The 23,930-nt window shown below is 41.0% G+C and overlaps 1 protein-coding gene across 6 annotated transcripts in view; it reads right to left on the reverse strand.

Moving 5' to 3' along the window:
- cluha (clustered mitochondria (cluA/CLU1) homolog a) overlaps positions 1 to 23,930 on the reverse strand; it is a 100,210-nt gene that overhangs the window by 22,995 nt on the left and 53,285 nt on the right. For 5 of the 6 annotated variants that reach the window (XM_063031653.1, XM_063031652.1, XM_063031654.1 and 2 more), the window contains exons 11-20: positions 22,602 to 22,825; positions 22,088 to 22,192; positions 20,754 to 20,854; positions 18,351 to 18,503; positions 17,054 to 17,116; positions 11,970 to 12,214; positions 11,164 to 11,248; positions 7,317 to 7,470; positions 4,918 to 5,057; positions 1,842 to 1,922 (exon numbers count right to left, since the gene is read on the reverse strand). In XM_063031653.1, the coding sequence (XP_062887723.1) occupies positions 1,842 to 1,922; positions 4,918 to 5,057; positions 7,317 to 7,470; positions 11,164 to 11,248; positions 11,970 to 12,214; positions 17,054 to 17,116; positions 18,351 to 18,503; positions 20,754 to 20,854; positions 22,088 to 22,192; positions 22,602 to 22,825 (1,351 nt within the window). The remainder of the gene's footprint in view (positions 1 to 1,841; positions 1,923 to 4,917; positions 5,058 to 7,316; positions 7,471 to 11,163; positions 11,249 to 11,969; positions 12,215 to 17,053; positions 17,117 to 18,350; positions 18,504 to 20,753; positions 20,855 to 22,087; positions 22,193 to 22,601; positions 22,826 to 23,930) is intronic. The other variant, XM_063031651.1, reaches the window with a different exon arrangement.

The following is a 23,930-nucleotide window of genomic DNA, read 5'->3' on the forward strand; positions in this document are numbered from 1 at the left end:
CTTTGGGGAAAAATTATGATACAGCCCATCTTGAGACAGGCTGCACCATCAGTGATAAACCCCCCCTTGTTCTGCTTCATAGCTTTGCTGTCTGCTTTTCACTTCCTAACCTGTAAAATACCTGTACATTATGGATGCAAATAAAGCAGGCTCGATGATGGTATTTAAAATGATCAATCCACGGCTCAGTTAACACAAGATGAACAAGGAATGGAGAATATAATTTTTAGATATACTACCATTCACCACTCAAGCTTTGGTAAAATAGACACTACTATAATCTCCATGCCAATAAATTTCATACTTAACTGCGACATTCACATTTTATCCCATATCCGTACTTTGACTTCTAACTTAGACACAGAACAGCCCACAATGTTGTGCTGGACCAATTAAATTAGTGATCAAATAGCCATCTAAGTGCCTACACAATGTCCATATCCCTCCATTTCCCTTATCTAAAGGTCTCTGAAAGGTCCCTGTATCTGACGCTGCCACTGCCCCAGAGAGTGCACTTCAGGCACCTACCCGTGTAAAATACCTGGCCTCCACATTTCCTTTGAAATTACCCCCTCTCACCCTTAAACGCATGGCATCTGGTATTAGACATTTCAACCTCAGGAAAAATACTGTCTGTCTACTCTGTCCATGCCTTTCCTAAATTATAAATCTCTATCAGATCTCCCCTCAGCCTGCACCACTCCAGTGAAAACAACTCTTTGTCCAACTTCTCATTATAGCACATGCCCTCTAATCCAGGCAGCATCCTGATGAAGCTCTTCTGCACTCCCTCCAAAGCCTCGACGTCCAAACTTTATTTATAATACTTTATAATTGTTGAATGTTGTTGTTTTTTTGTTGCATGTTGCTAGTTCCTCATACAGTCAATTCTGGTTAATTGATTCATCAGTTATTTCAGACAGCTGCTTATTTGGGACAACTCTTAGAGCAAAATCTAATTGAGAAAGTAGCTGGGATTCCCTTTGTTAATTTCGGGCACTATGCTGTTTAATTGGGACAGGACACTGTTGCTAACAGTTTCTAATTAGCGCAAGTCACATGCAGTTGCACGGTTGTTAGACATTATACTGTGCATAGAGTGAACAGTTAATTACATCCATTGTGTGTGTTCAAAAAACCAGTAAATTTTATCACTGATAGTTGGTGAGAAAGGAGCAGCAAGACAATTCAGAACCGTTTTGTTCACCGCAGTTTCAATCATTCAGGACTGGAGATACCAGAAACAGCCAGGAGTGAAAAATCAATGAATTTCACTACTTCAAGCAACGCACATCAAAGTTGCTGGTGAACGCAGCAGGCCAGGCAGCATCTCTAGGAAGAGGTACAGTCGACGTTTCAGGCCGAGACCCTTCGTCTTTCGTTGTTAATTATTAGGAACAAATAGTTTTATATTACTGTAGTAGTACTAGTAGAGCTCTAATTTGTTCTGCATTTCATTTAAATACACAACTTAACTCAGTTAAATGGTAGTTTGTCTTTTTTATACCTTTTTAACTATTTCCATCAAACTTTGGCTAACTGGGGCCAAATGTATTGGTCCTGATTGTCCTAATTAACCAAATCCACTGTACATACAAATGTACTGTATATGGCAAACAAAGTTGATCCTTGATACCAGAATAGCCACCAGCATCCGAAACTACAACATGGCCACACTGACAATATTGAAACTGGACAGTCAATGCATCTACTGCACTAATTTAACAGATTGATTACACTCCCAAAATACCTCTGCAGATCGATTTGGAGATGGTGGTTACAGCAATGAAAGCAACATGGCTGCATTAGCAACTCTTAGATTTTAAAATATGATTACTTACATATTCCTGGATTGTGTTGGGATGATCCACACCCAGTGCTCTTTCGCTCATCAGCACTGCCTTCTGCTGGTTGTTTAGAGCCTTAATTAAAAACAATAAACACAAAGAACTAAAATTACAAGCTGCAAATACAGTCCACTATAAAAATGTACAAGGCAAACCAATAAGGGCCCAGTTGCAGGGAAGAATTGGAGATGTGGTCTTAACACTATAGCCACAATTCTCCGACACATAACTGAATGCTCACTCAACTGGCAAATAGATTTCTCATTAGCACATCAATTTGAAACAAGACAAAACCAGAAATAATGACAATATCTTGCATAAGTCTCAGAGCTTTGACTAGTGGCCAATCTGGATATTGGAAGTTTGGAGAGGAGGGGATTTCAATCAGGTCCACTGCCCGAGGATAAAAGGCAGGAGCAGGTCGCAGCAGCGTAACAGAGCTTTGACCAGTGACCAATTGCCACCTGGGATTGATTAGCAAGAGCAAATTAAAGGAAGGGGCAAGTGCAGAGACTGTTGTCTGAACGGACATAACTAGAGAGGTGATCTCAAGGCTTTAGCTCTTAGAGGCTTCAATGAAGAGAGCTTCACTTAGAGAAAGCAAAGGAAAGAAAAGCTCAATTGTTTTCCTTCTCTTTATACCTGTTCATCTAGGACAGTAGGGATGACAGGCAGGATAGTGAAATGCTTCTCTTGCAGGATGTGGGAAGGCAGGAAACCTCCAGTGCCCCTGACGACTACAACTGCGAGAAGTTATCCAGCTGCAGTTTCTCAAAGTTTATTTAGGAATTGGAGCTGGAACTGGATGAACTCCAGATCATTCGGGACTGGAGGGGTGATGGGACATACAGGGAGGTAGTTATACCCAAGGTGTAGGACACAGGAAACTGGGTGAGAGTCAGAAAGAGGAAAGGAGTTAAGGAGCCAGTGCAGAGTACCCGTGTGGCCAGCCCCTCAACAACAGATATATCACTTTGGATACTGCCGGGGGAGGGGGGAGCAAGGGAGCGAGGGTGAAATGACCTAACGAGGGAAAACCACAGTGGTCAGTTCTCTGGCACTGAGCCTGCCTCCGTGACTGAGAAGGGAATGGGGGGGGGGGGTGCAGATTGACAGGCATGACATTAGGCATTACTGAATCATGATTGAAAGGTTATAGTTGGGAGCATAATGTCCAAGGCAAAGAGGTTACAGAGGGACAGAAAGTGGTGTTGAATCATTGTGGATAGAGCTAAGGAACTACAAGGATAAGAAGACCCTGATGGAAGTTGTATACAGACCCCCAAACAGTAGTAAAGATGTGCCCTACAAAGTTTGCAGACGATATGAAGATAGGTGGAGGGGCAGGTAGTTTTGAGGAAGTAGAGGTTACAGAAGGACTAAGATTAGGAGAATGGGCAAAGAAATGGCAGATGGAATACAGTGTAGGGAAGTGTATGGTCATGCACTTTGGTAGAAGAAATGAAAGGATTAATCATCTTTTAAATGGAGAGAAAACAAAAAACTAAGATGCAAAGGGACTTGGCGATCCTTGTGAATGATTCTCTGAAGGTTAATTTGCAGGTTGAGTCTGTGGTGAGGATGGCAAATGCAATGTTAGTATTCATTTCAAGAGGACCTGAATATAAAAGCAAGGATGTAATGTTGAAACTTTATAAAGCACTGGTGAGGCCTTATTTGGAGTATTGAGAGCAGGTTTGGGCCCCATCTTAGGAAGGATGGGCTGAAACTGGAGAAAGTTCAAAGGAGGTTCACCAAAATGATTTCAGGATTGAATGGCTCTGTCATATGAAGTGCGTTTGATGGCTCTGGGTCTATACTCACTAGAATTCAGAAGAATGAGGGGTGACCTCATTGAAACCTATCAAATGGTGAAAGACCCTGATAGAGTGAATGAAGAGAGGACGTTTCCTATGTGGGAGAGTCTAAGACCAGAGGACACAACCTCAGAATAGATGGGCAGCGTTTTAGAGCAAAGATGAGGAAGAATTTCTTTTGCCAGCGAGTGGTGAATCTGTGGAATTCTTTGCCACAGGCTGCTGTAGAGGCCAAGTCTTTATGTATATTTCAGGCAGAGATTGACAGATTCTTGATTGGTCAGGGCACGAAGGGATACGGGAGAAGGCGAGAGATTAGAGCAGAGGAAAATTGAACCAGCCATGATGAAATGGTAGAACAGACTCAAGGGGCCAAAAGGCCTAATTCTGCTCCTACATCTTATGGTCTTATAACTAAAACAATAATGTGTTGTGCAATTCAGTTTTGTAGCTTGGTTTAAATGATGTATAAACTAGATAGAGTGCAAAGAAGATTTACAAGAACATTACCAGAACATTACCAGGACTAGAGGGACTGAGTTAGAGGGATGTTAGGCTGCCTAGGGATTTATACCTTGCAGCATAGGAGACTGAGGGGTGACCTTATAGAGATAAGGTATAAAATCACAAGGGGTTGGATAGGATGAATGCATAGGGCCTTGCCCAGAGAAAGGGATTCAAAAATTAGAGAGCATAGGTTAAATGTGAGAAGGAAACAAATTAAAAAGAGACTCAAGGGGCAACTTCTTCATGGAACAAAATGTCAAAGAAAGCAGTTGAAGCAGGTATAATAAGGACATTAAAGAGACATTTGGATAAGTATATGAAGAGAAAAGGTTTAGAGGGACGTAGGCTAAATGGGACTAGTTTGGGTGGGCACATTGGTTGAGACGGACAAGTTGTTGTATTAATCTACAAGCCCCATGCCCCACCATCCAGGAGCTAGTTGTTGGAATATCCACTCTAAACCCCTTCTTCTGAATCCCTCCTAAACATCTTTCTCTTCAACAACTATTTCCTAAATTTGTTTCTCCAACATTCACAACATGACGACATTTTAACAATATGCTAAGTGTAAGTGCAATTGTATTCATTCCTGCCACAAGGTGAACCAGGATAGTAGGTTAGTAAGGAGAGCAGATGCCCAGGTTTATACTGCTATGCCAGGTGGCTGAAGTTTAAGCAATTTCCTATACTTGGAATAGCTAGTTTATTCCCCACTATATGCAGCTACAAGTCGCTGAAAGACGTACCTCATTATAATCACCCATGATGTAATTTAGCCGAGCTAGGAGCCGAAGGCAAGCACAGATTTCCACATGCATTGCACCATACACATTGTTGAAAAGATTTAAGGCCTCATTGATGAGCTCACAGCCTTCTTTCAAGAACCCTGTAAAGACAGATATTTACATCAAATTTCTGCATAGATTTTGCGACATTCACTCAAATCAGCCCAAGTCAACATCCAGAAAGACCCATGCCGAAAATAAAAAAAAACCACGAAAATGCTTGAAATCCCAATGACATATTAGTGACATATTGCCATCCTGAAATACTAACCCTGTTTCCATGTTTTCGTTTTAGGTTCTTATAGTTTAGGTCTTAAAACTATAAGATGTAGGAGCAGAATTAGGCCACTTTGTCTGTTTCACCATCCAATCATGGCTGATTTATTATCCCTCTTAACCCTATTCTCTTGCCTTCTCCCCATAACCTTTGACATCCTGACTAATCAAGAACCCTTAAACCTTAGTTTTAATCTCTTGGCCTCCAAAGTCATCTGTGGCAATGAATTTACTGCCTGTCCCTACTTGCTCTTGGACTGAGGTTTGCTAGGTTCAAGTAGCTTACCATTTCAGAGTAACTAGTTTGCATGCAGCAGATCTAGAGTCTCACGTTCTGAACAGGGAAATGGCAGTAGGTTCTCTTCCCTGTAGAATGTCAGTTTTTCAATAGTCCAATTGTTTCATGGCCAACATTACTGATCATTATTTAAATCAGCACCCCACCAATCTAAACTTCTTCCCAACTACCCTAATCAGAAGTCAACTTATGCTGGTAACTCAAGATATGTTATCCTAAAGTTGGTAGTTAAATGGAAGTGAAAATACCTTTTCTCTGACTACTTAAAACTGTCTTTTAGAGATTCTCTCAAGGTTTTTCTTACAACTATGCTGGAGACAAGGTATCTAAATTCTTCAACACAGCATCAAAACCAGTAACTAAAGATGCAAAAACAAAGATAGCCATTTATTTCCTGTGACGATTTAGTAAAAGTTAAGCACCGAGAGGAAATTTGATATCAAATGTTCAAATGATACTTCCACTTCTGGTCCAGTATTACGGATTATCTTCATGTCAGTGTAGTTCTTAGCTCTCTATCACTTATGTGACAAGAGCCTTGAGGTACTGGGGGTTTATCAAATGGATTCCTTTTTGCATGTGCTATACAACTTTACAAATGGTCATTAGTATATATGCATGGATCAATGTACTTGCCTTTAAACACCATAGATTTTAAATTTGAAATTCTAGCTCCTGCTTCAATTGACATAACCCCAGAGCTGTTTTTCAGCCAATTAAAATCAAAGATTTCATAGTCAATTAATTTAATGAAAGGAAAAATTCAAAGCTCAAAGTAAATTTATTATCAAAGTATGCATATGTCACCATATTCTAACCTTGAGATTCATTTTCTTGCAGGCATTTAAAGGAAAACAATGAAATACAATAGAATGAAAAACTATACATAATAATTTCCAATTGTTTAGATTACTATCTTCTAACTGAGACAACAATGTTACACTCCCCATATTGTAACATGATGAAACTGTACAATGAGCACCAGGATCTTCCATCTACTTTCACAGGACTAACTGGTTTCTTTTTCATCATCTTAAAGGCTGAACATAGCGATGGGGTTTGAAATGCAATATTGTCTAGTCCTTCCACACAAAGATGGCACCAGCACCCAGCTGAGCAGCCATACAAGGAGCCTGCTCACTGCCTTCTGCTCTTAATAGCAATCACAAGGTTAACTTCCTCTCTGTTCTACGGAGTGGGATGCTCTGCCTCTCTTGGATAACACAGCTGAGGCCAAGAGCTTGCCAAATAATTAAAACAAACCTCCATTGTGGCACTGCGCCAGAGTGACAGTTGGGGAACACGAAACAAACTGATTTATAATCACCACACCCTGTGTGCCATCATGCTAATTAACAGATTAAGCATGACGTTTCAGTGTCTGGAAGATTACTGACCAAACTGGTTGCTATTGGTAAAATGGGAAACCAGCGCTCATCAGTGACATGGTAAATATCTGCCTTTGCATAATCCACTGACTCGGTATCACAGCAGTATATTGTCCCCTCTGTTTAGTACTTCAGTTTTGATGTTTGTTGGTCTCTGTTACGTGTGGCTACGTTTGTCAGTCTTTTGTTATGTGTGGTTTTTCATGTTTTCTATTATATTTCTTTATTTTCCTATGGGTACCTGCAAGAAAATGAATCTCTAGGTTGTATATGGTATACATACTTCGACAATAAATTTTCCTTGAACTTTGATGTCTACACATAAATAGGAAATGGAGATCAATTGAAAGTATCACTCCTACAGTGCCTATGCAGATCCTGCCTTATGGATACTGCACCTTGTTGAACTTTAGCTTGCCCACTTTGGAAGAAATGGAAGGCATCAGATGCCTTGGGATTCACATGCTTGACGACTGGGAAGATATTGAGGATGTCTTCCTCTGTGAAAGTTGGTCGGTGCCGGCTGTCGAAGTTGTATTCCTTGAGTAAAATCTACAAAACCAAAATCGTGTTCATTAACAAATTGCAGCAAGCCAGGGTCAGAGTGCAGGAAAAGGTTTTAAAAAGACACCAGCTCCAGTACTGACAAAGGGTTTCTGATGTGAAATGTCAACTATTCTCTTTCAATACAGACTGCTGAGTGATCCCAGGCTGCTTTTTTCTTTTAAAAATACCAGTTTGTAGGCATGTGAATATGAGGAAAATTAAAGGATATGGACTTTGTATAGGCAGAAATCAGTTTAGTTAGCCATTTAATTGGCTTGGCACAACATTGTGGGCCAAAGGACCTGTCCTGTACTGAACTTTTCTGTTATTATTCACTAAGATTGCAAGGTTTAAAAATACTCCCCAGTAGAAGATGCTAGTGCTCATTTGTCCCTCATGTAACTCCAAATACAGTTTACAACCTGGATGATCCCAAGTGGGCTCTGCATAACAACTTTTGCAACTACTTGAATATATTTTTTATATAACTACTCTACATTTACTTTACAGCAATTTCCCTTTAATCCTCTTTCTCTGCTTTCCTGATACAAGATCAATAATGTACTAATTCCTAACTATCTGATCCCAGTGTTTTCTTGTCATCAGTCACCACTGGAGACCAATGAGATATATTTCCACATCTAGGGCCAGCAGGATGATGTTGTTACACTTCTTCTGGAAGGTGACCGATGTAGGGTTTTGACCCAAAACATTCATGACTCCTTTCATCTCACAGATTCTGCCTGACCCACTGAGTTCTTGCAGCAGACTCTCCATCTCAACACAAACTGAGTTCCTGCAGCAGGCTTTCTATCTCTACACAAACTGATGACTCCTTACTGAACAACTAGAGACAATTTTGTTATTCTTTCTTTCAGTAAGGACCACTTATTGAACTTGGTGCCAGTTAGATCCCATACCAGACCAGCGTAGCTGACGTTGGATAGTGTATTTACCACAAGGTCCAACTTAAAGGCTGGTGAATGTTTGTACACATTAGTAGCGCAAATTTCCACCAAAATAATTTAACTTTCGATCACATCGATCTAATTCTCGGTAAAACTAACAGCGGGGTTGCCTAAGATTTGTGGTGAAGGGGGGAGGGGAAGGAAAGCAGGGACGCAAAGAACCATCTCAGACCCCTCGTGGTACTGATACACACAGGTACCCTTCCTAATGCAAGTACATTTAAATTCTTGCACGTGCCCTTGAACCAGACTGCCCTCTCCATACATACCATTGAGCCCAACCTGTACAAGTCACTGGTTTGACCCGGCTGGAACCCACAGATGGATGTCGAGGCTTTGGAGAGAGTGCTAGAATGATAATCAACAGATACAGTTGCATACAGACACTGAAGCTGAGATTATTCCCCTCAGAGAGAACGTCAAAGGGAGATTCAACAGAGGTATCAAATTGATAAAACGTTGTGATAGAGAAGATGAGAAGCTCTTTCCATTGACAAGGGAATCAATAACCAGAGGGCTTGGATTAAAGGACTTTGGCAAAAGCAATGGAGAACAGATAGGGGTTGGGATTTGTTAAATGCGGAGAGAAACAATGCTGTATTTGGTCCATGCCTCACATTTAATCGTAGTGCAGTCCTCAGATCTGTACTAACCTTATAGCAATTTAGGAGTAATGCAACATAGCAGACAAATTCAAAATCAGAACCAGCCAGCCTTCAGTTCCTGACACACACAAAATGCTAGGTGAACACAGCAGCTATGGAATGAAAGAAACAGTTAACGTTTCAGGTTGAAACCCTTCATCAGGACCGGAAAGGAGAAGCTGGAATAAGGAGATGGAGAAAGGGAAGGAATACAAGTTAGCAAATGATAGGCAAGACTAGGTAAATGTAAACTGCAGGAGTAATCAGTTTGAAGTTACAAGGGTGGCTTTGTAAACAACCAGTGCTCCTAACAGAGCACAGGGCGCTTTCCTTTGTCCCCAGGGTCTATTTCATACTGAGGGTCGCAAGCAGTGCTGCAAGAACTATTGGGAAAGTTTGCTCGAGACTTAGAAGGCCCATGTGCACTCTTCACTAAGTATCTGTTCAATATTTAGTTTTGTAGTTTGTGTAACTTGGTCAAATCACTTACTGTTTGTTAATCGTTTATTTACAAGCTTATTCATAGTCAGTGTCTTCTGTCTCACTTACCAAACCTGAGAACCTGATTCCTCTTTACAATATGTAACTCAGGGAAGCATTGCCGGTCTCCAAATATGTAAGTACATAATTGTAGCTTTGAAACTGTATTGAAATCAAGTTGAGCCTCATGTTACCTTTGATCATAAGAGTACAAAAATCTGGTAGTCATAGAGTACTAAAGCACAGGTCCCTTTGTTCTACTGCATACCCCTTTGCTGTATCATTTACTGTGTAATTCCTATCCAGGTTTGTCCTGCTAAAGTGCCAGACCTCACACTTGACTGCACTTACTTCCACTGGCCATTTTTCCAGCTGGTTCAGATCACGCTGCAAGTTTCCCTCACTGCCGAATATGTATGACCCCAATCATGGTTTCATCTGCAAATTTACTGATCCAGCTTACATTATAATCTAAATCATTAATGATTTAGAAGACAATCCAATCACTGCAGCAAACCACTGGTCAAAGGCCCCGTCAGAGAGGCAACCACCTGCTACCATTCTGTAGCTTCTCCTGTGAAGCCATGCTGAATCCATTAGCGACTTCATCCTGAAAACCAAGCAACTGAATCTTCCAGACAGCCTCGTATGTGGAACTTTGTCTACATGGATTTTAATAATGCCTCTGACAATGTCCACTGCCTTTCCTTCAACCTTCTTTGTAACCTCGTCAGAAAAAAAGATTAGTTAGACATGATGTATGACTCTTTAAGCCATGTTGATTATCCCTAACAGGCCCTGTCGATCCAAATACTGACACATGTTGATCCTTAGAATACTTTTCAATGATTTAGTCACAACTAATGTCTGCCTTTGATTTCCTGGCTCATTCTTAGAGCCTTTCTTGAACAACATTTGCTCCCTTCAGTCCTCCAGTATTTGGCTTTAAACATTTTTGCCGGAGTCCCTGCAATTTCTGCACTAGCCTCCCACAAGGTCTGAGGAAACACCTCGAAAGGCCCTGGGGAGTTATCCACCCAAAGTTGCCTCAAGATGGCGAGCACCCCCTCTTCTGTAATCCAGATACTGTCCATGACCTCACTCCTGTTGCCTCAGTTCTATAGATGCTGTGTCCGTCTCCCAACTAAACAGCAGTCCAAAAAATATATTTTAGATTTCCCATCTCTTTCAGCTCCATGCATAGATAATCACACTGACCTTCAAGAGAACCAATTTTGTCCTTTGTTATCCTTTTGCTTTTAATATACCTATAGAAGCCCTTGGGATTCTCTCTCACTATAGGGAGACTTAACCAAGAGGGCTCTGCTGTTCTGGATTTCCAGCATCTGCAGAATGTGTTTATGCTTATTAGCCAGTAGTTTCTTTGGAAGCATTGGCTGAAGAGGACATGGCAGGGGCCATAATGACCTGAACATAAAGCTGGCAGAAATTACTTCAAAGGTAATATTAAAAAAAAACAAACAACCATTATCAGACTGAAAAGGAAATACTTGTAAGGTTAGGGGACACTTGTGGAGAAATTGTTCTAACTGGATAGCTCTGAGATGGCACAGGCACCAAATAGCCATATAAACTCATTATCTTACCTGTATACCTGACTTCACACAGATCTCCCTCAAAAGACTAATTTTCTGTAGGCCATATTTCTCTACCACCTGATCCACACTCTCACTAAATAAAAGAGAAACAAAAATTAATAGGCAAAGAATTTTCTATTAGGAGCCTAATTAATTCCTATCAGCAATTCACCAAGTACATCAGACAGTTCAGTTTATCGCTTTACACAGGCGGTTGACTCCAAATACAATAGATGTTATGCTAGATTTACTATGATATATAAGGCACAGGCTTATACTTGTTGACATTTTGCCAAAATCTTTACCACTTCAGTGCATCTTTCTTCAACTCAAGATAGAAGTGAAGGATGAGACAAGTGCAAGCCCATAGGTTATGGCTCTTCTCCCAAATGCAAGGCCAATGATAGAACCTTTGGCCATCCTGCTGCCAGGAACAGGAATGTGGGAGTTCAACTTTCTGCTCTGCAAGTATAGCCCTGCCCGGCCATCGTAAGAGAGGACCTTAACTGCCTCAAACTCTAATGATCATTGAGCGGTAGTCAATGATGATAAAGCCTGATTCAGAAAGAAGTCCGCATATCCACCACAGCCCACTGACCCTCAACTGTACAGGTTCAACCTTGGACACATTTTACAGAACAGTGCCCTTCAATGCCACCCCAAGGCAGAAAATTATTTCTCTGAGAAAGGACAGAAGACCAAAGAAACAAATATGAAGTAGTAAATGCCATATATGGTACTGAAGTTTAGTGTGCCATTTCACAGCATGTAGACTTCAGCCCCTCAACTCCAACACAACGATTCAGTATCCATACCAATCTATACTGAAGTCAAAGTAACTCTTGGTCTCATTACTGATGTTCTTCCACAGCTCTTGTGGGGTGGTGCTCGCCCAGGCTGTGTTATCAGCATTTCCGAGATGCCGGGGTTTCCTCTTGTTCCTCCTTTTCTTCGAGACCAGTTCATCAGTCGGGAGGTGAGCAATGGGGTTTGGGAAGGAGCTGAGGAAGCAGTTGAGGAAATGGCTTATGGCGACAGACAGACCAGACAGCTCCACACCCTGAGTAAATAAAAGGATGGAAAATTAGTTAAAACTTTTAAAAGCATCTTATAGAGTGGACTGCCAGTCAAAAACCACATGGGCCATCAAGCCTACAGGGAGGGACAGTACTACTCTAGGAGGACCACTACAAGGAAAACTATGGCAATACACACACAAACTAATGGGAGGAACTCAGAAGCCCAGGCAGCATCTCTGGGGAGGAATAAACAGCTGACCTTTCAGACCAAAATCCTTCATCAGTCCTCATGAAGGGTCTCAGCCTGAAACGTCAGCTGTTTATTCCTCTCCACAGATGCTGCCTGCCCTGCTGAGTTCCTCCATAATTTTGTGCATGTTACTCTGGATTTCCAGCACCTGCATAATCTGCATTTTTAAGCAAAACTATTATGGGTAGACATTAATTAAATAAGAGAAAATCGCACCCAAGTTTGACTTTTAAAAGAAAGTCAACAAGCCCATTCAAATAAGTGGGCTCACAACCCACCAGCTAGCTATCAGTGTGTTCTGGTCTGGTGATAGCCGCATGATTTTGTTTGCTCCCTCTCATTGTGCACACATGTAACCTTCTGTGAAAGATAAACAAAATAAGAGGGAAAATATTCAACACTAAAACAGTAGTTTGGGAAAAAAAGCATTCTGGAATTATATTACCCAAGCTTCAAACTAGGAGCAGGAGTAGCTACCTGACCTTTCAATGCTCACCCCATTCAGTACAACCATGGCTGATCTTCCCCAGGCCTCAACTCCTGTGCCAGTCCCGTGAATTACACCCCTTCCCCCAACCTTCCTAAAATGCATCCACTTTCTCTTTAAATACCCCCAGCCATCTAGCTTCCACAACCATCAGGAGCAGAGAACTCCAGAGTTTCATCACCCTTTGACAGAAGAAATTCCTACACTTTACAGTTCTAAATTACTACCCTGTACCATATCACTGTGCTCCCTTGTTGAAGACTCTCCCCCTAGTGGAAGTACCTTAACACCAATTCAGTCACACAGCCTCCTGATTCTATTTTGTTTTAAAACTACTTGTGATAGGACAATCCTCTCATCCCGCGAGACAAGATATTACAGATGCTGGAATCTGAAGCAAATAGAAATTGATGCAGGAACTTAATAGATCAAACAGCATCTGCGGAGGCGAAGGGATGGTCAATATCTGAGGTCAAGACAACATGTCAACTGTCTCCTTGCCTCCTGCTTGTCCTGAATTCCTCCAGCAGTTTTGATTTTTCCTCTCATCCCAGCAAGTAGCTGGTGAATCTGTCAGGAACTGCCTCTAATATCTGTACATCTTTTCTTAAACAACGAGACCAAAATTGTACAGTATGCAAACTCATTCAGTCATGTTTAATTGTAACAATCCTTCTCTATTTTAAAAACTCCAATCCCTCCAGCAAAAAACACCAATATGCCATTTGCTTTCTCAGATGACTGAAACTACTTAAATAATAGAAGTCCTTAGTGGACAAAATTTGTGACATTCTTTTTAGCACACAATTCCTTTGGTTGAGTCAATCTATGGAAAATAGCTTGCCACACTCAACTTCTATTAGTGTTGAGTATGCCAATCTTATTTTTACTAATAATTTCAATATGTGCATGGATCAAGTGTCATCTGTAAATCATTCAAAAGTTTTCAAATCTTAGGATTCTACGTCAGTGAATATAGGGTGGTGAATCTGTGGAATTCATTGCCAGACAGCTGTGGAGGCCAAGTTGTTGGGTATATTTAAAGCAGAGGTTGATAGGTTCTTGATTAGTCAGGGTGTCGAAGGGTATGAAAAGGCAGGAGAATGGGGTTGAGAGAGAGAGATAATAAATCACCATGATGGAATCAGCAGACTCAATGGGCTGAATGGCTTAATTCTGCTTCTATGTCCTATGGTCTTATTTTTAATGTGAAGAGGAAAAACAGCTTTAACAACTTTACAACAGTACTGTGCAAAGTCTTATGTAGCTAGAGTGCCGAAGACTTTTGCACAGTACTGCATTTATCAATGTGGAGTGGAGAGCGAGCTGGTAAATCTGGCGAAACCAAAGGATGTTGTAGAGTGCCCCAGGAGCAGCGTGGGACAGATGGCAGAGGAGCAGCTGCTGGTTCGAAAGATTCAGATTGTCTGCCCAATCATGCAGTTGATTCAGATCTAGTTATGTCTCTTGATTGTTACTAACGGAAAAGTCAAAGAGGAGGCAGGGGTTGACAGGTATGATAAATCAGCCATGATGGAATGGTAGAGTTAACTCAATGGGCTGAATGGCCCAATTCTGCCCTTATGTCTTACGAATAAGGATAAACGCGCAGTTCAAGATGGAATTAATTCTATAAACTGAAATCTAACAGCTAATGTAGAATTCATAATTGCAATAAACTTTCACACAAGCCTCAGCACCACAGAGCAAATACATCTCTACTATCTCTAAACTGCTTAAATGCAACACCTAATTACTTCCAAATAGCCTCCATTATACATTTGACAGAAAAGGACTTGGTAAAGCTGTAGTAGGGAAGATGCAATTATCACTTGTATTAGGAAAGCAAGTCTAATGGCATTATAGAGGACACTCCATTACTGTTATGGACACATTATATAGCCGTAACAGACAAGTGCACATGTAAAAGCGTCCTTGTGCTTTTCTCTGCTGCAAAAATAGTGGCGCATCAATAGATAGAGGCAATGTGAGTAATCATTTCAGGAAATGTTTGCACTTCTGCTGACAAAGCTGAACTGTGGATGTTGGAGCCTTCAGAAGCAGCAGTGGCTTTTCTGTTTACTGTTGCTGGGTCAGACTCCTGGAGCTCCTCACCTAAAGCAACACAGGAGTACCTTCACTTGGGGACTTCTGCTGTCAGCTATCCAGCTCAACACCACTTTTGTCAAGGCAGTTAGGGGCGGGCATTGAAATACCGGCCCTCCTGATGACACAGACGACCCACAAATGAAGAAAATACACCTGTTGCTCTTCTGCTTCAGCAACATGACTACTACAGAAACATGAGCACATCTGCAATGAGCGCTGTCACAAGAAAGCAGCATCCATCAAGGACCTTCATGCTCTCTTCTCACTACTGCCATCAGCAAGGAGGTACAGAAGCCTTAGGCCCCACAGCACCAGGTTCAGAAGCAGTTATTACACTTCAGCCATCGGACTCCTGAACCAGCATGGATAACTTCACTCACCTCACTGAACTGATTCCACAACCTATGGACTCACTTTCAAGGGCTCCACAACTCATGTTTTCCATATTATTTATTACTTACTATTACAGTAGATTGCAGTTAATTTGACCATTGGTTAGCTGGGGCACCCATTTATATGGGACAACTCAAAGAACAAAAACAAATTGAGAAATTTACTGGGATTTCCTTTGTTTATTTGGAACACTCAGCTGCTCAGTTGGGGCAGGAGACTTGGTGAACAGTTTCTAACTAGTATGAGTCACATGCACTTTCATGGACGCTACACTGTGCTTAGAGCAATCAGTTTTTAAAATAGTGCCAGTTTGCAATCCAAATAGTGACTTTCGTCACAGAAAGTTGGCAAGAAATAAGCAGTAAGATAATTCCTGTTTTGCTCAATGTAATTTCAAGCATTCAGACTTCAGATTGCCAGAATCTGGCAAAGAATGTGTCTTTCGATATACCTTTCATCATTTTGAATGTTACAATGAAAATGAAGATTTGGGGGATGCAATTGTCAAAAGCATTTTCTGAAGGCAGTCCATTATCTACATTAGGTGCCTGCACTGATTTTGTTCATTGCGTACAATGAATGAATTCCTCTGTCAATAACTATTAGGAACTCAGTTTTATAGTACTGTAGTACTTTTAGTAGTGTTCTAATATGTTCTGTATTTCATTTAAATACATAATTTGCTACTCAGTTTGTCTTTTTTAACTATTTCTATGAAGGTTCGGCTAATTGGGCCAAAATGCATTAGTCCCAATTAACTAGAATCCATATATGCGCCGTTTGTCATCTTTCGCACATTGGCCGTTTGTCTGGTTTTGCTTGTGTGTAATTTTTCACTGATTCTGTTGTGTTTCTTTGTATCTACTGTAAATGCCTGCAAGAAAATTAATCTCAATGGTAGTATATGGTCAGATATACGTACTTTTGATAAATTTACATTGAACTTTGACAGCAAGGCATTAGGAAAGATGAAGTAAACTCCTCAAACGGAGCTTGACTGCGGGGAGTGGTACAATTTAGGAACACAGAGGGTAAATGGGAGGAAGAAATAAAGTAACACAAGTGTGTCAAGTAAAAAACGCACTTGCTATTAAATTGCGTTCAATCAGAAATATTGGCCAAAAGAGGGCCTTTCTGATTGATACTCCTGTGCCAACTCTTCAGTGACACAAGATGAAAGAAAGGTCAGCTTTATTTGTCACATGCACATTGAAACATACAGTGAAAGAAGTCGTTTGCATCAAATCAGTGAGAATTGTGCCAGGCAGTCCACAAGTGTCACTGTGCTTTTGGGGCCATCATAGCACGCCCACAAATCACTAACCCCAACTCGTACATCTTTGGAATGTAGAGGAAACCAGGGCACCCAGAGGAAACCCACATGGTCACAGGGAGAACACACAAACTCCCTAAAGACAGTGGAAGGATTTATCCCCAATCTTACTGCCAGCTCTATAATTGCATTATGCTAGCCGCTGTGCTGCCATGCCTTTCCAATCTTCACATTTTACATCTTCTTTCCCAGCCTCCAGACCCATCTACAAACAGCGTTCCTAAATAGTGATGCTTTCATTGCGTTGCTGCTGCTCGTTATCACCCTACCATTTGGTTCAAATTCATATTCCCATTTCTTTCACTTACCTGAAGATATATTTTGAAGATATGTTTAGCTGATCGGGTGATTAATTCAGTCACTCCAAGTTTCTAGTGGTAAAACAAAAATTAAATGTGTCAATAGAAATGCTTAATTTTGTTTCGAATACCAAGTTGAATAATTGTGTTTAACTACAGATTGCTGTTTTTTTTTTTTAATTAAAGGTATTAGGTCCCAGCATGTGGGGCAGCTATCTAGTTATTGCTTTTCCCTCATTATTGAACAGCTTGCTGTACCATTAAAGGGGACAGTAATGAGACAACTGCATTGTGGAGAGGCTGGAGTTTTAAAATAGGCCAAAACCTGGAAGCACAGCAAATTTCCTTTCTTAATGAATCAGCTGTGCTTTAACAACACCCTGGTATGTTTAAGTTTCAGAATTTGAATTAATTGCTTTCAAACTCCAGATTTCTTTAATTTCTTGAATGGAATTTCCTCAGTTGCTGTGACAGGATTCAGCCTTTGACACTTCAGTCATACAGCTCACAAACAGGTCAACTGGGTCCTTGTGAACAAAATGCCCATCCAAGCTAGTTTCATTTACCCGTGACTGGTTCATATCCTGCTAAAACAGGGGTTCCCAACCTTTTTTATGCCATGGACCTCTACCATTAATGGAGGGGTCTATGGACCCAGGTTGGGAACCCCTGTTCTAAACCTTTCCTATCTACATACATGCTCACCTGTTTTCCAAAAGCTGTTATTGTTTCTGCCTTAATCACTTCCTCAGGCAGGTCATTCCACTAACTTACCATCCATTGTGTGCAAAGAGTTGCCCCTTGGTCGCTCAAGTTCTTGAGTTATTTAATTTCATTTGGATGTATTGTGTGGAACAGGCCCTCCCGGCCTACCAAGCGGCGTCACCCAGCCACACAGCCATTTAACCCTAGTCTACTCACAGGACAATTTACAATGACCAATTAACCCATTCAGTGGGAGGAAACTGACGAGCCCAGAGGAAACCCACGTACACATGGGAAGGAACATAGAAAGATGCTTACAGAAGACGCCGGAATTGAACTCTGATGTCCCAAGCCATAACAGCAGCACGCTAACTGCTATGCTCCTACAGAGCCTCCCAGGGAAAAATACTAGAGTGTGTGCATCCACCCTGTCTATGCCCCTCAATTTTATACACCTCTACAAGATCAGCAGTCTAGGATAGCAAATGTGTCATACCTAGTTTAATTTTTAGATAATGATTTCTGATTAAGTAAACTGTTTTTATGAATTTCTTTAGTATTATAGTGTTGTTAAACCAAGTAATAGCCAAAATGAACGTACATAGATATGGTCTAACTGTTGCCTTGCTTGACTCTTTGAAACAAACTCCACTATCTTGGCCATGTAACGGATGTTGATGCCTCGCTGATGCATGGCTTCTGCTAAGGTGGCACCGTCCATTGGAAGCACAGTATGATCGACGCAGTCTTTTATCTGTAAAGAAAGACACACTTTTACTCCTCCTGGCACAGGAAGCACAACCGAGAAGGTCAACATATTGAAGAGCAATTTGTAAGCTCCACAAGGAATCAAAATTACAAATACACATTGAGAGGCATTTTGTACATGCTTATCTCAGTCAATAAAACCCTCAAGTACCAGCCAATAATTAGCAGTCCCAATTCAAAAATTCACTTATGTCATTCAATACATTTCCATCTGGTTTCCCAATTCTCGTTTGTTCATTATGTGTCGTGTTGTATGATGTGGGTGATCATGGTCTTTCCAAGACCATGGTGGTTCCTGGCAAGTCCACCCCCCCCCCCCCCATACAGAAGCAGTTAGCCGTTGCTTTCTTCTGGGCAGTGTCTTTACAAGATGGCTGACCCCAGCCATTATCAATACACATCAGAGGTTGCCTGCCTGGCGTCAGTAGCCGCATAACCAGGACTTGTGACGTGCACCAGGTGCTCATACGACCATCCACCACCTGCTCCCATAGCTTCATGTGACTCTGATTCAGTGGGGAGAGGGTCCTAAGCAGGTGCTAAACCTGGCCCAGGTGTGACCTGGAGGCTGGCAGAGGGAAGGAGCGCCTTGCAGCTCCTTTGGTAGAGACACATCTCCACCCCACCACCCAAAAGGCAATTTGATGAGGTGCCACTTACTACAATAGTTTTCATCTGTGGAGGTTAATAGTAGCATAGAGAGAAAACTGGCTAAGTGACAGGAAAAAGGTTTGATTTTTAGATCGTGGAGGAGTGGTGAAGTATAGAATTAAGTTCTTAAGAGGTGGACATTGAGACTGCTACTTTGTTGTTAATGCATTTTAATGCCTTGGACTTTGAAGTACATGACAGAATTGCCAAACTTACAATGTAAAAATTGTGGCATAGTGAACTGTAAGAATGGCAATGGACTGCAAAGAGAGAGACATGTGAAATGGACAGACATGACCATATGAAATATTACCTTTTGATAGGAAGTTTGAGAAGAAGCAATATAATTCACTTGTAAACGTTTCATCACCGTTATGAGACATCAGCAGTCCGCTGTTCATTTGTAGTGTGTGTCGTCCGAATGTTTGGCCTTTCTATACTTATCAATTAGCTGATTGGTCATCATCATTACGGAAACTCAACTGCGATGTCAGGACGGGTTTCTGTGATGATGTCCAATCAACTAATTGATAAGTGTATAAAGGAGCCAAGCATTCGGAGGATGCTCCTCGTATAGTAACGAAACATTTGCAAATGGGTTGCCAAAATTGGGGAACAACCCAACCCACCCCAAGCTTCACATTTTCCTGAGTTACTCCCAGAAGCAATAAGCTACAATGCACAATTCTGAAAGGGGAAATATCTTGGGTGTATGTACATAATTTGTTGTCAGTGGCAGAACAGACTGAGAAGGCAGTTGAAGTAAATAGAATCCTGGTCTTTATAAACAGAGACTAGAAAAGCAAAGGCGGCACATTTGAAGAAGTGTTTCAGGCAGTGTACTTACTCTTTAGAAGAGATATAGCAAAGGTACAGAAAGCAATGTCTGAGGTGACCACATGGGTTTTACGCTAGAGAAACTGGGCCTGGTTTCCTCAAAACAAATGGGGTTGCTGGAGATCTCATTTAAAACACAAGGTGGTCAGCACAGGAGCGTGAGAGAGAGACTGCTTCGAATGTTGGCGTGGTTGGGGAACCAAGGATTATAGAATGATGGGTTTAGTAGAAGAACCAGAGGCCCGAAATGTTGACTGTACTCTTTTCCATAGGTGCTGCCTGGCCTGCTGAGTTTCTCCAGCATTTTGTGTGTGTTGCTTAGATTTCCAGCATCTTCAGATTTTCTCTTGATCGTGAGGAATTATTATTGTTTAAAAACACGTGTACAAGTAAGTGGTTAGGGTCTGAAATCGCTCCCAGGAGTTAAGGAAGCAGATTCAATTGTGGTGTTCAAAAGGAATCTCAATTTTCCAAAAGGAAAAGACTTGCAGCGTTTCAATCGGCCAAACAGCCACGTATGCTACAACCGTTCTATTAACGAAAGGAATTATTTATGTTCTCTGTGAAAACTCGAGCATACTTCTACCATGGAACAATACTAGCCAGAATCGCACAAGAACAAGTCATCGAATTAGATTAAATTTATAACATGGTACTGAAGAGGAAGTAGGTGCTTTGCTGTACACATGGTTGACTGAGAGGGTTCTGGCCAGCAGGATGTGATAGCAACACCACATTCAGTGCTTACCAGCGTTGGAATCTGGCAGGAGAGCAGGAAGGCTGCGGCGTCTTTCACCAATTGCTTCTGTTTCTGGAGTTCGTCGCTGCTGGTGTCATGGAAACGAACACCTGCAACAAACAGAATATTGTCAAGATGAAACACCCCAGGTGAAACATACCTGCAGCAGGCAGGGTGACAGGGCGTGAGGAATGCGGGGCACAGCACCTTACATCTCTGCAGCACTCATTACTGCTACAACACTAAGCTTGATCCTTTGCCCTGAACGTCACCTACTATACCATGTGGTTTCAAAAATACAGGCTTCACTCTGGATCATTAAAATTAATAGCAACAATTTTGTTCAGCTTTACAGAACGGTCTCAAATAAACCAATTTAATTCTTATGCTACTGTTCAAATTCTTGTAATCACGTAATTCCAAATAATAAAACATCCTACAATTTATGTACACTCAGTAAACACCTTTACATCTGCTCATTAATGCTAGTAACTTATCAGCCAATGGTATGGCAGCAACTCAATCCATAAAAGCATACAGACATGGTCAAGAGGTTCAAATACTGTTCAGACCAAACATCAGAATGGGGAAAGAAATGTGATCCAAGTGACTTTGACTGTGGAATGATCGTTGGTGCCAGATGGGGTAGTTTGAGCATCTCAGAAACTGCTGACTTCCTAGGATTTTCACGCACAACAGTCTCTGGAGTTTACAGGGAATGGTGCAAAATAAAAAAAAACTCCAAAAAAAAAAAAATCCAGTCAGCAGCAGTCATGTGGGCGAAAATGCCTTGCTAATGAGAGAAGTCAGAGAAGAATAGCCAAACTTGTCGAAGCTGATGGGAATAACCACATGTTACAACATTGGCATGCAGAAGAGCACAACACATCAAACTTTGAAGTTGATGAGCAACAGCAGCAAAAAATAACACCAGGTTCCCCACTCTTATACCTAAAAGTAACCACTGAGAGTTTATTTTATTAGTCAAAATCCCAGACTTTTCTCCCCATGGATACATCGATTTAACACCTAACAGCATCAAAGAGCTGGTTTCTTCCATCAACTCCAAAAATCATTAACATTACAGAAATAGATATGGACATATTTCAATAGATTTTTCAACACCGACGTGTAAATTAATGACTCAAATGACAAGCCCTAGTCTAATTAACTATAGACTTTTAATTGGTGCAAGTGACAAAGATGTCTTCTATATTTTTGACAGGAGGATGTTGAAATAAATCTGGCAATACAGTGCTTCCTGGTATAAGATCACAGCTGTCAGAACTGCCTTATCCCAGAAAGGCAATGCAAGGCTAAGGTGTGTTGTAGGTTTTACAAACCTGGTGAAAATATGTCTGGGTTGAAGCGGATATCAAAGGACGTGCTGCTGACAGATCCGACTGCTTTGCAGGCATTCAGAATGACTTCCTTACTCTTTGGGTCAACTGTGAGCATTAAAGACAAAATGTCAGATGTTTTCAAAACCAACACACATCAAAAGAAAGGCTGCAAAGTGTCCAATACAAATGCACCGAATCAGCCACCTTTAAAATCAAACATGCATCTAAGAAAATTACAAGCAGAAAGGATACACAGAAAAAAATCAAAGTGAGTGGTTAAGTATATTATGGAGGGTCAACATTCAGATTTATTCAAAGGTCTTCTAACAAGCCTGAGATGTTAGACTTTAAACAAAATGTAGATTGAATTACAGACAGGAGGAAAAAATCCAGGAGTCAACCGCACATATGATATGAAGGATTCGTGTTGAAAGCAATCAATGGCATCCTGATTAGAGCACCAGCAAACCCATTAGATCACAGCTGTTCAACAGGACAGCTTCCAACAAAGTACCTGTTCCATCCTCTGATGCAATGGATTCTGCAAGATTTCTAGCTTGATCTAATTCCGAAAGGTTTTCCTCAGCCTTACCATCTTCAGACATTGTCTTGCTGATTTCCGTGGCTTCAATGGTGCACGAGCTACCATTCTCCGTCACGGTGGGACAATCCTTCTCTTGCTTGCTGGCCTTTTGTTGCATTAGCTGCAAGGCAGCCAGTTTCATGAAGACAAGATACCTGGGAGGAGCAGATGGGAAGTTATACACCAGAAAACTAAACTCCAAAAGCTCGGACTGAAGTATTGATCATTAATGATTAGACCCCAACGATGGACAATGTGTTAATGAACACATAATAGATTTGTATCACACAAATAATAGATTCACAAGGGATTTAGGTAACAAAAGGCACCCAGTGTCTGAATCTTGCAACTACTATACATTGTAATAGCTAATGTAGTATGTGTAAATAGTTTATTTTAAGAGCCATTTATAATGGTAAACACCGAGTGAAAGGAGAGTGGTGAAAATGGTCCAAAAATGTCTAAAAAGGTAATGATGCCAGATTATGCACACTTAGGTCAGTTATGACAAAGTTTACACACAAGCTGAAAGCATTTCCTACATCAATTTCCATATACAAATTTTAAAAGGTAAAAAATCTATTTTCAAAGCTTTGTGACCTTACAGAGTCAAGCTGATAAAACAATAAATTTTACAAGGATACAAGGACCCACAGTCCTTCCTAACCCCAAACTCCTGGTCATTTTCTGTTTTTTCTGTGTATGTCTTAGCAAAACAATCATATACAGTAAAAATTTGTCATTTAGTCTGTGAGTTAATTTGTGTTACAGATTGCTCTCCTTCAACTCAATTAAACTTCATATGGGAACCACCAAATCACAGAAAGACCATAAAGTCATGTACTTTACAGTGAAAGTCACTGCCATGCACTACAGAGAGGCAATCAAAAAACACTCACCCCTTCACACTTCCCAGAATCTAACAAATTCATTGTAAGAGCTTGGTTCATCAGAAATATAGGGTTGGAACTTTTGTGAAAAAGCCAGTGAAGATAAATGCTGGTGGTCTATAGTGACACAACACATTGGCTACATGACTCTTCAAATGAAAAGCACATTGCAGCCAAATTTGGCAATTTTAATATAACACCCTCTTGATGTATTGTGTTCAATTCTGGTTGCCTCATTATAGGAAAGATGTGAAAGCTTTAAGAGAGGATGCAGAGGATATTTACCAGGATGCTGCCTGGATTAAAGAGCACAGCAGGATAGGTTGAGTGAGCTGGGGCTTTTCCCTTTGGAGCAAAGTTAACACTTGAA

Source organism: Mobula hypostoma, chromosome 23 (genome assembly GCF_963921235.1).
Source record: "Mobula hypostoma chromosome 23, sMobHyp1.1, whole genome shotgun sequence".
NCBI lineage: Eukaryota > Metazoa > Chordata > Chondrichthyes > Myliobatiformes > Myliobatidae > Mobula > Mobula hypostoma.